The 14,005-nt window shown below is 41.5% G+C and overlaps 1 protein-coding gene across 1 annotated transcript in view; it reads right to left on the bottom strand.

Moving 5' to 3' along the window:
* mast1a (microtubule associated serine/threonine kinase 1a) overlaps nucleotides 1–14,005 on the bottom strand; it is a 73,451-nt gene that overhangs the window by 4,867 nt on the left and 54,579 nt on the right. The window contains exons 16-26 of the mRNA XM_030050358.1: nucleotides 11,914–12,079; nucleotides 11,674–11,775; nucleotides 11,271–11,393; nucleotides 10,391–10,500; nucleotides 6,450–6,613; nucleotides 3,510–3,754; nucleotides 2,971–3,225; nucleotides 2,602–2,834; nucleotides 1,767–1,889; nucleotides 1,290–1,426; nucleotides 457–644 (exon numbers count right to left, since the gene is read on the bottom strand). Of these exons, the coding sequence (XP_029906218.1) occupies nucleotides 457–644; nucleotides 1,290–1,426; nucleotides 1,767–1,889; nucleotides 2,602–2,834; nucleotides 2,971–3,225; nucleotides 3,510–3,754; nucleotides 6,450–6,613; nucleotides 10,391–10,500; nucleotides 11,271–11,393; nucleotides 11,674–11,775; nucleotides 11,914–12,079 (1,846 nt within the window). The remainder of the gene's footprint in view (nucleotides 1–456; nucleotides 645–1,289; nucleotides 1,427–1,766; nucleotides 1,890–2,601; nucleotides 2,835–2,970; nucleotides 3,226–3,509; nucleotides 3,755–6,449; nucleotides 6,614–10,390; nucleotides 10,501–11,270; nucleotides 11,394–11,673; nucleotides 11,776–11,913; nucleotides 12,080–14,005) is intronic.

Genomic DNA, 14,005 nt, shown 5'->3' on the forward strand with positions numbered 1-14,005 from the left:
CCCCGAGTGCTGCAATCGATCCACTGGCATCTCAAGACGTATCAGTTCTGAATGCTAAAAAGCTCATTCTCAAAATTTAAAAAGTATGTTTTGCATGATTTATTACCTAGTCATTAAACATTTCTGCTGGATTTCTACTCTAATTGACTAACTTATATGTGTCTACTCTAAAAATGCTATTTTTTGTGTCGAATAGAGGGCTCTTCATCCCAGGTGACGGGGGGTGGAGGAAGTCAATGTTGACCAGTCAATGTTGTTTCTGATCATCAATAGAGGTCGATAAAGGTCATAGGTAACTTAATGTCCCTTAGGGAGAACAATTAGCTTGGGAAGGGTGTGTATTAGACCAATGGACATTTGCTACTATTAAAATTGTTTTTTACCATGACGATATTTGTAATACTGTGAACCGATCTTATTTAAACACATACAGGAAGGTTGAGCTCCAGTGCTTACCGAGGTATGAGGACTCGGGGGTGGAGCGGTAGCCCTGTGTGGGGGAGCGGGCAGACAGGCTGTGAGTCGGAGAGCCAGGCAGACTCTCACTGGATGACAATGAGCGGTTCAGAGAGGACAGACTGCGGCTGGTGTGGAGCAGATTCGACTGCTTCGTGATCTTACGGAACAATGAGCTGCGCTTCTTACTGCAGGATGGAGAGAGATTGTAAACAGCATGAGCCAGAAAGCAAGACCTGAAATGTTATGGAAATATACTGGCATAACATTCATGATCTTACATTTAAACTAGACTTAAATTTGGATTCTGACCAGAGATAAACCAATATCACTTTTTAAATACCGATATTTAGCACAAGATTTTAAGCACTGAATACTACTGAATACTAAATGCCAATCTGATCCCTTAGTGTAGGCTTGCACCATTAGTTTGGGGTCACTGAACAAAATAGTTGACAAACAGACATTATTTCGCTTACAATTTGAGAAATACAGGCTTCTGTGTTCCAAAAATGCAGAAAACAAAGACAGTTAAATTTTATTTCTAACATATTATTCAAGACTTTTGGCATCAGGTATTTTGTCTTGAGTAAAATCCCCAGCACCAATACTACATTTTTGCCTGAAATCCGTATTGCCACATGCCTAATTCTAACATGATGTAATGTAAGGTAACATATCAGCTAGGGAGTCACGATATTACTGTAAGTATACTGTGAGAGGACAAATCCCCTTATATTTGACAAGCCATGTAAGCTCTCCATGTAAAATGAGATCTGTTAATACAATCATTGACAGTGTTATTTCAGCGATGTGGTTGTGTAAGCTCCTACCTGTCCTGGCCGTCCTTTCCCATGGTCCTCTTGTTGCGTCGAGCCATCTTACACTTGTAGCTGGCCTTCCGGGCGGGACCCACTTTGATGGAGGTGTTCTCAAAAGGTGTGGTGGTCACTGTCACCTTGTTCCCACTCTGCACGGGCACAAACCAATAACATTAACGCGTTCTACACTCATATTTCTATTTACCCATGGGTGTTAGTGATTATTTCTCTTTCTCACATCCTGTCTCTCTCTTTCCCTTACAATTCTATTTGTGGAGGTAATTAATGAAGAATTTGTGTGTTTCTGAAATGATGAGAAAGCCATTAAACCAACAGCCGAGAGAGGGCTGTGAGCACTTTCCTCACTTGAGATAGCTATGAATAGATGCCTAAGTGGCCCTTCTGTGACAGAAATAGGCAAAGTACTGAGAGATGCTGACCCTTTATAGATAAATAGTCAACTACGAATAGAGACAACATGATCACTACCTTGAGGATGAGCTCTACCACTTCAGTGTGGACCAGGCCGTGGACGGATTCGCCGTTGACGTGGGTGATGAGGTCACCGGCACACAGGCCAGACTCCTGGGCGGGGCCGCCATCCTCAACATGCTGGCATTAGAAAGAAGATACACAGACTGAAGTCTCATAAGAGGGGAATACCAATGCAATATAAGACTATTATGGCCTTATGTTTTATTTTCTGTGCGAAAACGAGGAAGCAGAGAACCAAGAATCTATAAATTTGTGTAATATAACATTAGATTTAGATATTTTAGAATTAATTTGTACTTTCAGCCCCATACAGCTTTGACATTGCTTTCGTGTCATTTACATCTGTGTCTGTGATTGTTTTATGCTTTTTTTTTTTTTTTTTACAATGCCAAAAATATAATTGCCCCTTGGTAATTAATAAAGTTGAATTATACTGAATTTAACTGAACTGAAAAGAATTGACCTGAATTAGAGGGAAGGACAAAATAGTAGTCTCTGTACTTTAGCTATGGGAGGTACTAGTGAGTGTTAATTAATATAAAACAGCTGAGGCCAGGAAAAAAATTCAATTCACAGAGAAAATTTCATTATATTCCACTACAGATATCAATCATTACCTCTTGAACAAGATTAGAGTGAAATCTCTGCATACTGCGGCTGGTCAATTATCTATCCTTGTATCTTTCTATATTCTCATCTGCACTCCATATTATTTCTTACAGGTCAGTTCATTTAAATCCATTGACCTCTGCATAAAACTAGATTTTCTGGATTTAGCAAAGCCAATATGGCAGCTCCAAAACAATGTGCTCTCCTACAACTGTCTTACCCAAACAATATGATGCACACTGTAGATGTCGCTGTCTCCGATGTAGACTCTAATGGCCCTGAGGGTGAAGCCGTACTTCTTTCCAGAGCGATGGATGGTGATGGGTGAGCGAAGCACGCTGACCATCGGGCAGAAATCTCTGCTGGGAGAGGAGTCCCGGGATGACGGGTTGGAGGAGAAGGAGCGGGGAGACATGGGGCTGGCCAAGGGGGAGAAGCCCCCATGCTGTTCCACTGGAGTTAGGAAGAGAATCGGGAAAAAGCAAGAAAACAAGAGATGTCATTGTGCCTCCAATGATTTCTCACAGAAATGAAGACATCAACTACTTTTGGCTTATCAACCATCACACTTGGTCCCGGTGCCGCTTACCAGCTGGGATGATAACAGACAGCGCGGTGGCGGAGGCTGATTTGATGACCTTGTTACCAGGTCTGGAGTTGCGTTTTTCCCCGTCCCCGGACAGATGCTGGTGGCGTGCCCTGCGGAGGACCAGGTCGTTCGTGGCCCGTGGCCCCAGAGGGTCATACAGAGGAGTCACTACATCACGACTAGTTGCTATGGGGCACGGGGATGACACGGTGGCCACAGCAGCTCCTGATGTGTCGCCTGGTCTAGGGGGCTTGTCTGTGGAGAAGCACAGCAAGTAAAGTGGCATTATGGTATTATAATATGCTGCTTTCTCACCTCCTCCACTTTCAGACCGCCTTGCTTTCTCTGTTGACTTCACTTGTTCTCACTAACCCTCTTAGTGTCTCTCATTTTTGCCCTCTCTTTCTCAACCTGTCCACTCATTTCTTTCTATCTACTTGTACGTGTCACTTCCGTGTCACTTTTCTGTCCTTCACCACCCTCCAACCCTCTTCCTACACAGTCCCTTCTAAAAAATGTCCCCCCTCTTCTTGCTTTACCTGCACCATTGGCCTCTTTCAGACTGCTCCTCTGCTCCAGTAGGCTGGGTGAAGGGGCGCTGGCCCCATCCAGTGAGGTCCCGCGGGCCTTGACAGAGGTCTGGCGGGACAGGAAGTCTGGCTCACTCTCTAGCGGTGAGGCAAAACGATGTGTATCCATCAGGGCTGAGAAGCGTCGCCGAGCTCCAAGGGGAGGACTCGAGTCCCCTTCCATGTAGAGGGACTCAGAGCAAGACAGCCGCTTCCTATAAGAGAACGACACAAAAATACAGCACAAGAAACAGAAACAATGTCTTAAAATGTTTTTTCTTCATCCTCCCCATTTAGCAGCTTTTTTACTCTTCTTTCTTGTAAATCATGTTTTTAAACACTGACTGTCGAAAAATCTAAGCACAAGAAATGACTGAGGTGATTCCTACTACATAAGGAAGTGCAATATGTGTGCTAATAAATAGCAAAGCCATTGTCTCTTCCATTTTTGATCCATTATGAATGCGGGGGGGGTTCAAAGCCTGACAAATGCTTTCTAAATATGGAGGCATAATGAATTCATGAGAGGTAATGGTAATGTGTTTTTGTTATATGTTCCATTTGCACAAATTCATTGACCATGGCATTTCAAGTGAAGGAGAAAAAAGAATCATTTGTATAATACAGTAGTACGGTCAGGACTCAGTAGTTTGCAGGCCTCCTACTGTTGGGTTGCTACATGGCAAGACTTGCAAGTAGAAGTATATTTTAATGAACCCAGATCCCTGGGTAAGAATAAATCTTTCATTTGTGTGGGCTCTGAAGTAAAAACCCTTGATGTGAGGCAATAAAAAGTCTCCTTTCTTTTCTTTTCTTTTCTCTTTTCCTCTCATCTTTTAAATCCAACATGTACAAACAACTATTTACATAGACATGCTAGTAACTGAATCACACAGATGCTTTCTATAACAGAGAAAACCAGTCATGCCAGCTAACAAATGCAGTGCAACAACTTCCAACAATTCCTATGACTACAATTACCAGTAATGTTTCTTTTATGTAACTAAACTGCGAAACACTCCTTTGTCCTATTATTCCAATCTACATAATCTATCACTGATGAATGAAAGAGAGTCGGTAAGTAATATAGAAATTAAATTTTAGGCATTTTGAGATGAATACCTCTTATTCTACCGCTAATCATAATTGACCTTTAAGCACCGAGCGTGAAATGGCAGCCTCATTTGTTGTAATCCATAGGAAATTATGAGAAAAAAATGAATTTGGCGTATAAGAGACACATTGGGTTTCAGTGAGACATACTGACAATTTATGTCATTTATATATTTTCTAAGTTTCCAAACTCTGGAGAGGTGGCAGTCATTCCCTGTTGTTGACTCAAAGTGACTGTGAACTCTCTCTCACAAAGCTCTTTTTATAGGAGAAGTGCCAAAAATGGTGTCAGCATGACAAAAAGCAGTTATTCATTCACACTGGCAGATGACAGCAAAGTCGCTGAAAGAGAGTAGGAAAAACCTTGAGGAAACACCTTCTGAGCTTCCCCAGCAGCAACTTTTCAAGGCGCACACCGGGCTTGACATTAACTTTTTGGCTCACCAGCCACTATGTAAAGTCTCCAGCCACTCAGCATTTTCTCCAGCTAAAACCTCCCTCTCCACAAAAAGTAATACAGTGTAAACCGCTTACAGTGATCACAGTTATAGTGATCAACAGCTTAAATGGATGAACAAGGACACAGTGTCATAGATGCAAAGCCACACTTTTTATTTAAACCCATGCTCTATAGCCTACAGACTGTTTTTTGGCAGATATTGTATATGTCCTTGTTATTTATTTGCTTGCAGGCACAGCTTTCATTTTAAGTGATTATGTTTGTACATTGTCAGAAGGCTTTTTGAAAAGAAACTGTAATGTAATTGTTTAGAAAACACAATCATTTACACGACATTTACGTACAATACACATTTTGAATTTTAATTACAGAGAGGTACACACCCACTGGGACAGACTAGGATTATGAATATTAGAACATGAGGTTAATACATTTTTTTTTTAAATTTCTTTAGCCACTGATGACAATAACGACCAAATCAGTATTAATGGGGTATTTTACAAATAATATACCGTGGTTAAGGCAAGGTGTCCGTGGGGACTTTAGACAGATAGATAGATAGATAGATAGATAGATAGATAGATAGATAGATAGATAGATAGATAGATAGATATGGCAGTGTTTATAGTCAATCACTCAATATCATTAACACTGTCATGTACGTGTTATAGTGACATGTTTACAAATCAAAGTAAGCAAAATAGTGGCCACTGAAGTTACACAGGATATGTCACATAGCCAATGCCTTGTGTTCACAACAGAGTGAGGACCGTCTTAAGGCTATGAAGCTGGAGAGGATTCAGAGAGGAGTGCGGAAGAAACAGAGAGACAGCAGGAGCAGTTTGGATGATGAGGAGGGAACAAGTGAAGCGATGAGCACAGGGAAACGAGGGGGGCAAAGGGAGGAGGAAAGAGAGTCAGGGTGCTGGCTCTAATGCATGCATACATAATGATGCATGGTCATTATAAGCGGTTATTTGAAGAAGTCACTGGCAACACGATGATGTGGAAGGACCAATGGGATGAGGTCACAATGTGCAAGCAATGCTCATGTGGGTGGTAGTATTTTGTAGTAGCCTGTCACATTGACATGATTTTATTATTTCAGGTGCTTTTTGTAAACTACAGTTATTTCTTCTTCTTCTTTTTTTTTTTTTTTGCCACCTGCCAAAGCAGCTGGTAAGAGTGACAATGGTGCATGCCACTGCCAAATTGTGCCTGCATTTGGCAGGTGTTAATGTCAAGCCCCGGCACACTCGTACAAATCTGAATACTTCCAAACAGATAAATGCAAACAGACCCCCACCTCAACAAACACATACACAAAAAGTACTCACATCTCAGGGGACCCGGTCCTCCAGCTCTTGTCCCTCATGCTGAAGCTGCCCAGGCTCTCTCTCTTGGCCACCTTGTCTTCCCGCGGACCTTTGTGCTCCCGCCGGGTCACAGACGTCGTAGCTTTCTGCTCCAGCTGAGAAAGATGTTCCATACTGCTGTACACCTACAGGGGGACACAGTCAGACCACCATTTTGTCTGCTGGAAACTGTTAAGATCTAGGCAAGAATCCTGAATATTGGTGGAGTAATCCCAAATATGCATCCCAAATAGAGGTACTGAGATATACTGGAGTGTTGATATATCATTTTTCAAAATCGAGCAGCCAGTTCGTGTTGTCCACTGCACTTATGATGGAAGTAAGGATATGACTCAAGCACTGTTAGGGCTGTCGCCCTTTCCCACAGTGTTTGCTCAGACTTAAGGTTTATGGATGGGGGTGTTTTCAAAGGAAGTATGGTACAACAACAAATTAATGGCACCACAGAAAAACATTAGGCTAATTAAGGTTCTGTTCTGATTAAATTTACCAAAGCCTTTCAAGTAATTAATATTAGTAATGCATGTGTTTAGCCTGCTACTTCATGCCAAAATGGCTGCTGTGAAAAAGGTCTAATTGCTGATAGCTGGGTGATTTAAAAATAACGCTTCTGAAAAACTAATCTTCATGCTGGTATTTGCCAGAGACAGCAGGGAAACACACCTCCCAGCTCCTGATGTCACAGGCTCACTGAATCTATATGAGCAAATATTTGGAGCTGAGCTGAGATTTGCAGCCGAGCACTAGCACTTTTTTTGGTGGAAATTCAGGGAATGACTCACGATTTGGCTCAGGCAGCAGCACTAGCCCCCGTGGAAAAAGGGGTAACTAAAGGAATTATATTACACTGGCTTTCAGTGGGGAGTTTTAGTATCCTGTAAAGGTTCAAATGCTGTTTCAGATGCTTTTCCACCTTGAATAAAATTATTAATTTAAGATACTGAATACCCACACACAATATTAGCTATTGGTACAAGTCACTTGATTCAAAATAGTCCCAAAATAAGCTGACAATGAAGATAAACTGTCTCTGAATTCCTACGGAGGCATGTGTGCAGAAAAATCAAAAGGTCAACTAAACTTTTGCTTAAGGACTAGTAATTGCACTGGACATATGATAGTTACACCAAAATGGACAAATGACGATCACCAGTGGGTTAGATATGGTCTGAGTTAGTTAACTTTAACAGTTAAATTCAGTTCCTAAAATTGCTAATTCAAAGTTATTATGGTGATTTTGCTCTTTGGATAAGTTATTAATACATTTTTTGGAAAGCCCGCTGTACAAACTGTGTAAATGTCAGGATGCAAAGGCACACATCATGCTCTTGGTAAGGTATGCATTTGAATGCTGCTCACATCCTGGACACCCTCTTGTTGCATATTACACCCTCTTTCATTTGCCATCAGTCATCTCTCTATTTACTCTCCAGTGAAGCAGACATACAAAAGAATAGGCTCTTAGAAGAAACACTACGTCATACAGTACAACATCGCTTGCTGTAATACCTCAGTAAAAAGTATCTTTATTCATAATCCTAAATAAAATTTGCATAAATATATTACTAAAAATGTCATTCTGGTGCACTTCCACTGGTATCCATAGCAGTTCTTAGCCTCCTCGTATCAGCAGTATCTCCAGCTTCCCACTATGTGCCTTCAGATAAGGATAATAAACTGACTCCCCACATCATACCTGTGACCTTTATACTTGGCAAAACATACAGAAGGGGACAGAATCGATTAGACCTGCTACACTGAAGACTAGGTTGTGTGTGTCAGCGTGTGTGTGTGAGCGTGGACACACACTCAAAAAAACCTGAACACATACACACAATTGTTCTGGCAGGGGCCTATTATGTGCAGAACAAGGCAGGAAAGCTAAGCTGTGAGGGGGAGTGCAGCCGAAGAAGCTGAAAAAATATTCAGCAGGGCACCATGGTAACAAGTGTGAGTGTGTACAAACCCAATAAGACATTAACAGCCAGAACAGATCAGTAAGTTTCTTTCAATCATTAAACATCTGGTTTCATGCTCTTGAAACAAAGCAGTACTTTACTGAGGAATTTCAAATTAGTCAAAGCTATTTTAAGCACTGGGTAAATATTCACATAGCATTTGTTTGTTTTTCTTTCTTTTTTTTTTTTTTTGGGTGCAATGTTTTGCTATAAGCCCCATGGGATACTTTTTAAAACAAATCAGTAATTTTCATGTCTTCTTTCTGTGTGGTGTTTATCACTCTGATCCCACATTTCATTTATGTGCAAATACTCTAAATGTAGCTAAGCACCAATGATTTTACCTGTTCCATCAATGAATCATAATCAAATACTAAAAAAGGTAAAATGTAAAAAAGCTCCCTTTTGTCATAACAAGCAGGAAAATAAAGGACTTATATGTGTACACATGTTTACTTCAAAGGCAGCCTGAAGTGCCTCCAAGAAATTATCTGAGAGCTTAAGGGTGTGTGTGTGTGTGTGTGTGTGTGTGTGTGTGTGTGTGTGTGTGTGTGTGTGTGTGTGTGTGTGTGTGTGTTTGTGCACAAGGCTAATATTCATTCTTATGCTGGTCCACCTGCCTGGGTTCATAAATGCTTGTTTGAGTGTGTGCATGTGTGTATTTACTGTACACGTCATTTTGTGTGTCTATCCCTGAGAAGCTCTCCTGTGGTAGGGCCACTCAGCAGCCCTCTACACCTCCACTATAATTGAAATTGGCCCCTCAATGAGGCACCTTCCATTTTCTGAAGAGCTTCTTCACTGTTTTACAGCCCCGAAGTGAGAGGACGGATCAGGTGAAAGACAGGAGAAAGGCAGATTGGAAGAGGAAGAGAGAGAGAGAGAGAAAGAGAAAGAATCAAAGTGAGAGAGAAAAAAAAAACGTCAACAAAGAAAATGCACAATGAGGTGAGAAAATCCCACCTCGAGAGGGAAAGTGTGACAGAGAGAACACAGAGAAACACATCAGAATTAAACGAGAGCGGGCGACGGAAAGAGTGCATGTGAAGAAAGAGAATGGGGGAGATGGAGGAAACGTTTGCCAGGGTCATTAAAAACACATGACAGGCAGACAGGTAGAGCGAAAAAAAAAAAGGAAGAGAGAGGCTCTGACATGAAAAGTACATGGACCCTGAGACGCCTTAAAATAGAACATGGAGAGAGGAGAGATAATGGTTACAACACCCCAATTACTGTCTGAACTCCACCTGATCCTTGTCCATATCTGAGACCTGGATCCTGCCTGCAGGCCCTGCCGTCTGCACCGTGCGGTCTCACCTTCACGCTTTTATTCACGGCCTGTTTATCCATGATTCACTATGGCAACATCCTGAATATAGTTATGAATGATACATGTTATTTTTTTAACATTCATAACCCCACTCCAACCAACTCCAATATTACTGCACCTTGGATTTATACAAAATTCAAAGTTCATGAATGCTGCTTAAATAATAATATATATATACATTTTTAAAAAACAGCAAAGAAAAGGGAAAGGAGGTAAAGAAAAAGATACTGCCATCACTAATAATAATAATAATAATAATAATAATAATAATAATAATGATAGCAATAGTAATGAGAGAAAGTCTAGGGTTTGTTCCTTCTTCTGTTCAGGACTCCTTCCTCTTCCCTCATCTAATCCTGTCAAAGAATCTGAAGTGTCAGGATGAGTGCACTACCCATTTCTTGTGAAGCGAGGAGAGAGAGCGAGCAGGCACCACAGGGTGAGAAGAAAAAAAAAGGACTGTGACAGAAATAACAGGTTGACACAGCGAGAGAGAGGGGGGGGAAGAGGAAGAGAAAGAGAAGGAGTGAAAAATTAGTGAAAAGCCATAAAAGACGGGAGAGAGAGGCAGAGGAAAGGGAGAGGGGAGGGTGGTGGAGAGACAAAAGTCTGACCTTGCTGAAGCGAGGGGAGCAGGAGGAAAACTGTCTGATCTCCACCGGCTCATCATCGTTGGTGTCATCCTCATCGTAAGCGTTGATGTGGCGGTAACGGTCTGAGCGGGCTGGGCAAACAGAGAGAGAGAGAGAGAGAGAGAGAGAGAGAGAGAGAGGATACAAGTTTCAAGTCACACCCTTCATCACAAATTCGTACAGTAATATATTCTAATTAGTTCTACACAACAAAAACATATGGCTAATTTACATTATAATTTGTAATAATCTCACTGATTGTCATTCTGATGGAATTTCAAACGTCTTGCAAAACATAAAACACTGTGTTTATTTGATTTGTTACATATCAGTGATAAGCATTCGGGTCTTTTTTTTTGTATTTATGCTGTTATTGTAGACATGAACAGATTTGAGAAGAGGATGGCAGGAGCAGTTTAGAAATATTGTCGCTTCCATTACTTATGCAGAGCAGATTACAAAGATCTTAAGAAATGTCTTAAAGGTCCAATCCGCAATATGTGTGACATTCAAGCGGTCAAAATGGCTAAGTCAGCACGGTCCATATTCGCCACAGAGTCAGGCCATGTCCACACCAAACCGGCAAATTAGAAAGCACCCTCACTACACCAAACCACACAACCTGCTGTCACTGAAATGCCCCAAATTGTTTAAAGTCCCCTATCAAGCTGTCAGACGTGTCCGCTCATGGCCTGCATACTGCATGTGCAATATTAAAAAAAAAACCTAGATCACATGACAATCCTCTGCATGCATTTTCAAAAAGCTTAATTTTACCCTTCTGCACTACAATGCCACAGAGTCCACATCTGCCCTTATGGATGTAACTACTTATCACACACACAAGTACAGGCACACTCACTATCAAAGTAGCTGGTGTCCTCCTCTGACTCCAGGTGAGGGATGAACTCTGCCTTCTGTCTCAGCAAGCTGTTCCAGTCCAGCTCGGTGAAGAACGGGTGCTGCTTCACTTCGAACGCTCCGCCTGGTGGCACAGAAGACAAACAGCACAATCTGTCAGAGCCTTGGCAAAATATGGCCACATAGTGCTCTTACTGATATATACAACTTATTTATGGATACAAGTACTGCATGAATGTAAAGCTGCATGAGGAAGAATTCATAGCGTCATCAATCTGAGATGTGAAGTCTATCTGGATTGCCTCTTCAGAAAGTCTCTCATTAATGTCATTTTGCATTTCTAATCCTGCTACAAAATGCTGCAGATGGGAGCTGTGGCATCAAGTGCATGGAGAGGAAAGTACCGGTGCCCAGCCTCATGAGAGGGTTTGTCTGGAGCAGAGTGGAGATGAGGGCCTGAGCGTCTGCAGGCAAGGCCTCATCGCCGTCTGGCCACACTATATCGTCTGGTGGAGACAAGCGGAAAGGACACACGGTCAGAGTGACAAAGAGGGCAGAAATTTTGAGAGAAGCAGCAGAGTTTTAATATGAAGACGTTCTGATAGTCTCTCAGTCTTTTAATATTAACTAATTCCTGTCCACACCTGTAATGACCTGTCCAAACAGCTCCTCGGGAGTGTCTCCAAAGAAAGGCACGCAGCCCACCAGAAACTCATAGAGGATGATGCCCATGGCCCACCAGTCCACCGGCTTCCCGTAGCCCTGGCGCAAAATCACCTCTGGGGCAATGTACTCTGGAGTACCACATACCTTGGTGATGGAGAGAAGAGAGAGAAGGAGAAAGGGATTGAAGGGGGGGAAAGTGGAAGGCAGAAGATAAGAAAGCAAAATAGATTAATAAAACAGACATACAGTGGGCAGTGGGAGAAAATATAGCAGTAGTTAATAGTCTTAAAAAGTTAGAATATCAGTTAGTAAACATATAACTTAAAAGCTTTAAAGGAGTATAACTGTGATTTTGCATTTGTAGAGTAATATCTAAAAATGTTATTCTTTTTCCTTTTATTCAGCCATTGGTTTCCATTCATTCCATTATGATATGAAAATGAACTTTAAGAGACTTCAAATTTTCTTCACCCCAGCATTCGTCCACATTAGGTTTCCTAAAAGCAGCAGCAGCGTTGTGTTTTGATGACTTGAAATTGGATAGAGTGAAACAGTCTCTCCACAGGAAACAGCTCCCAGGCAGGGAAACATTTGCTTTAAACGGCAAACTCTCAGTTTTGTGGTTTATGAATGGCGACAACTGTCGCCAAACGACTTCATGTGAGACAAGCAAGTTGTCAAAATTACAAGATTGGCAAAGTAAAGCTGGACAACATGTGTTCATATTCTTGAACACTAGAGCCAATAAAATGAACGAGTGTGTCCTCATTTAGTCTCCCATTTACATAATTCAATATTGATTTAATGTTCACACATGTAGAAATGAAATATGATGTTTAGGATAGGTCAGTGTGTGAATATGTGTGTGCGTGTGCGTGTGTGTTGATGTAGCTACTGTCTTACATATCAGACATCATTAATGACTGAATGAGAAACATTTGCTTAATCAGAAACTCCAACTGCTAAATGAAAGCAAAGCCCTGTTCCTTTTCATCTGCAGATGTGAGTTGATTACTGACGGCCAAACTAATGCCTGCTGCTGCTGAGAATGGATAGGGGGGACGCATGGGCCAATCTGATTAATTACAACTAGTTTAATTTAGGGCGTAAACAATAACTGCAACTGCAAAATGGGAATGCGACGGCGAAGGGAAGCATTAATGATTCACTAATTCAGATTACACAGGAAGCATTATAATGCTGTTGTGTCTTCATTTGGAAATTAGCGCGTTTGCAGGATGACTTGGCTTGTTTGCATGCATGGCTGGGGTAGAGTAATAGATCCTTTGAATACCAGATGCCTGTTTATCCACAACCACTGTATATCCTAACATCTGATTAAACCATGTTTGCATCATACACACTTAACAGTCCAGTCTCATTCTCATCCAGCTGTGACTGTCAGCAGACTCTTTTCTTTGGGAGGGAAGAGCCAAAATAAGCACACACTATGTAACTTAACCCTGGGGTTGGCAGTTTTTTTTTTTTGTTTGTTTGTTTGTTTTTATTGGTGTCATTGGGTAAAAATTCCATAATAATAATTCAGTAGACTGTAATTCAAGCAGAAACTAGACTGCTGCACCTGCTCTTCGCTCTGTATTCACGCATTAGAAAATATAGTCCATGACATGAGACTTTAGCCAATCACGGGTCATTTCAGAGAGAGAGAGAGCGTTCCCTACTGGCTGTTCTACAAATGCAGATGCTCGTGTACGTAATCAATTTGCCTCCTGCCTGCCCGGACTAGTTTTCCACCGATCAAGACCAACTCAAAATGGTTGCTTCACATGTATAGTATTGGTGTACCTCAAAGATTCACTTTTTTTTTTTTTTTTCTACATGGATAGATTATCAACTAATATACAAGTTTTGTGAGTCTTGCTTTGACATTTCTTGGTGGATGCCTGTGCTCGACTGGTGGGAGGGGCTTAGGACAGAGTGGGGAAGGGGGATAGCTGTGGGAGGAGGGCTGTATTTTCAAATTCTGGCATTTTTTTTTCTTTGTTTCATTTTTTCCCTTTTCCAGAAAACTGCCAACTTCAGCGTCAAGCCACTTTATATGCTAGAGTT

This window comes from Myripristis murdjan, chromosome 1, assembly GCF_902150065.1.
Source record: "Myripristis murdjan chromosome 1, fMyrMur1.1, whole genome shotgun sequence".
Taxonomy (NCBI): domain Eukaryota; kingdom Metazoa; phylum Chordata; class Actinopteri; order Holocentriformes; family Holocentridae; genus Myripristis; species Myripristis murdjan.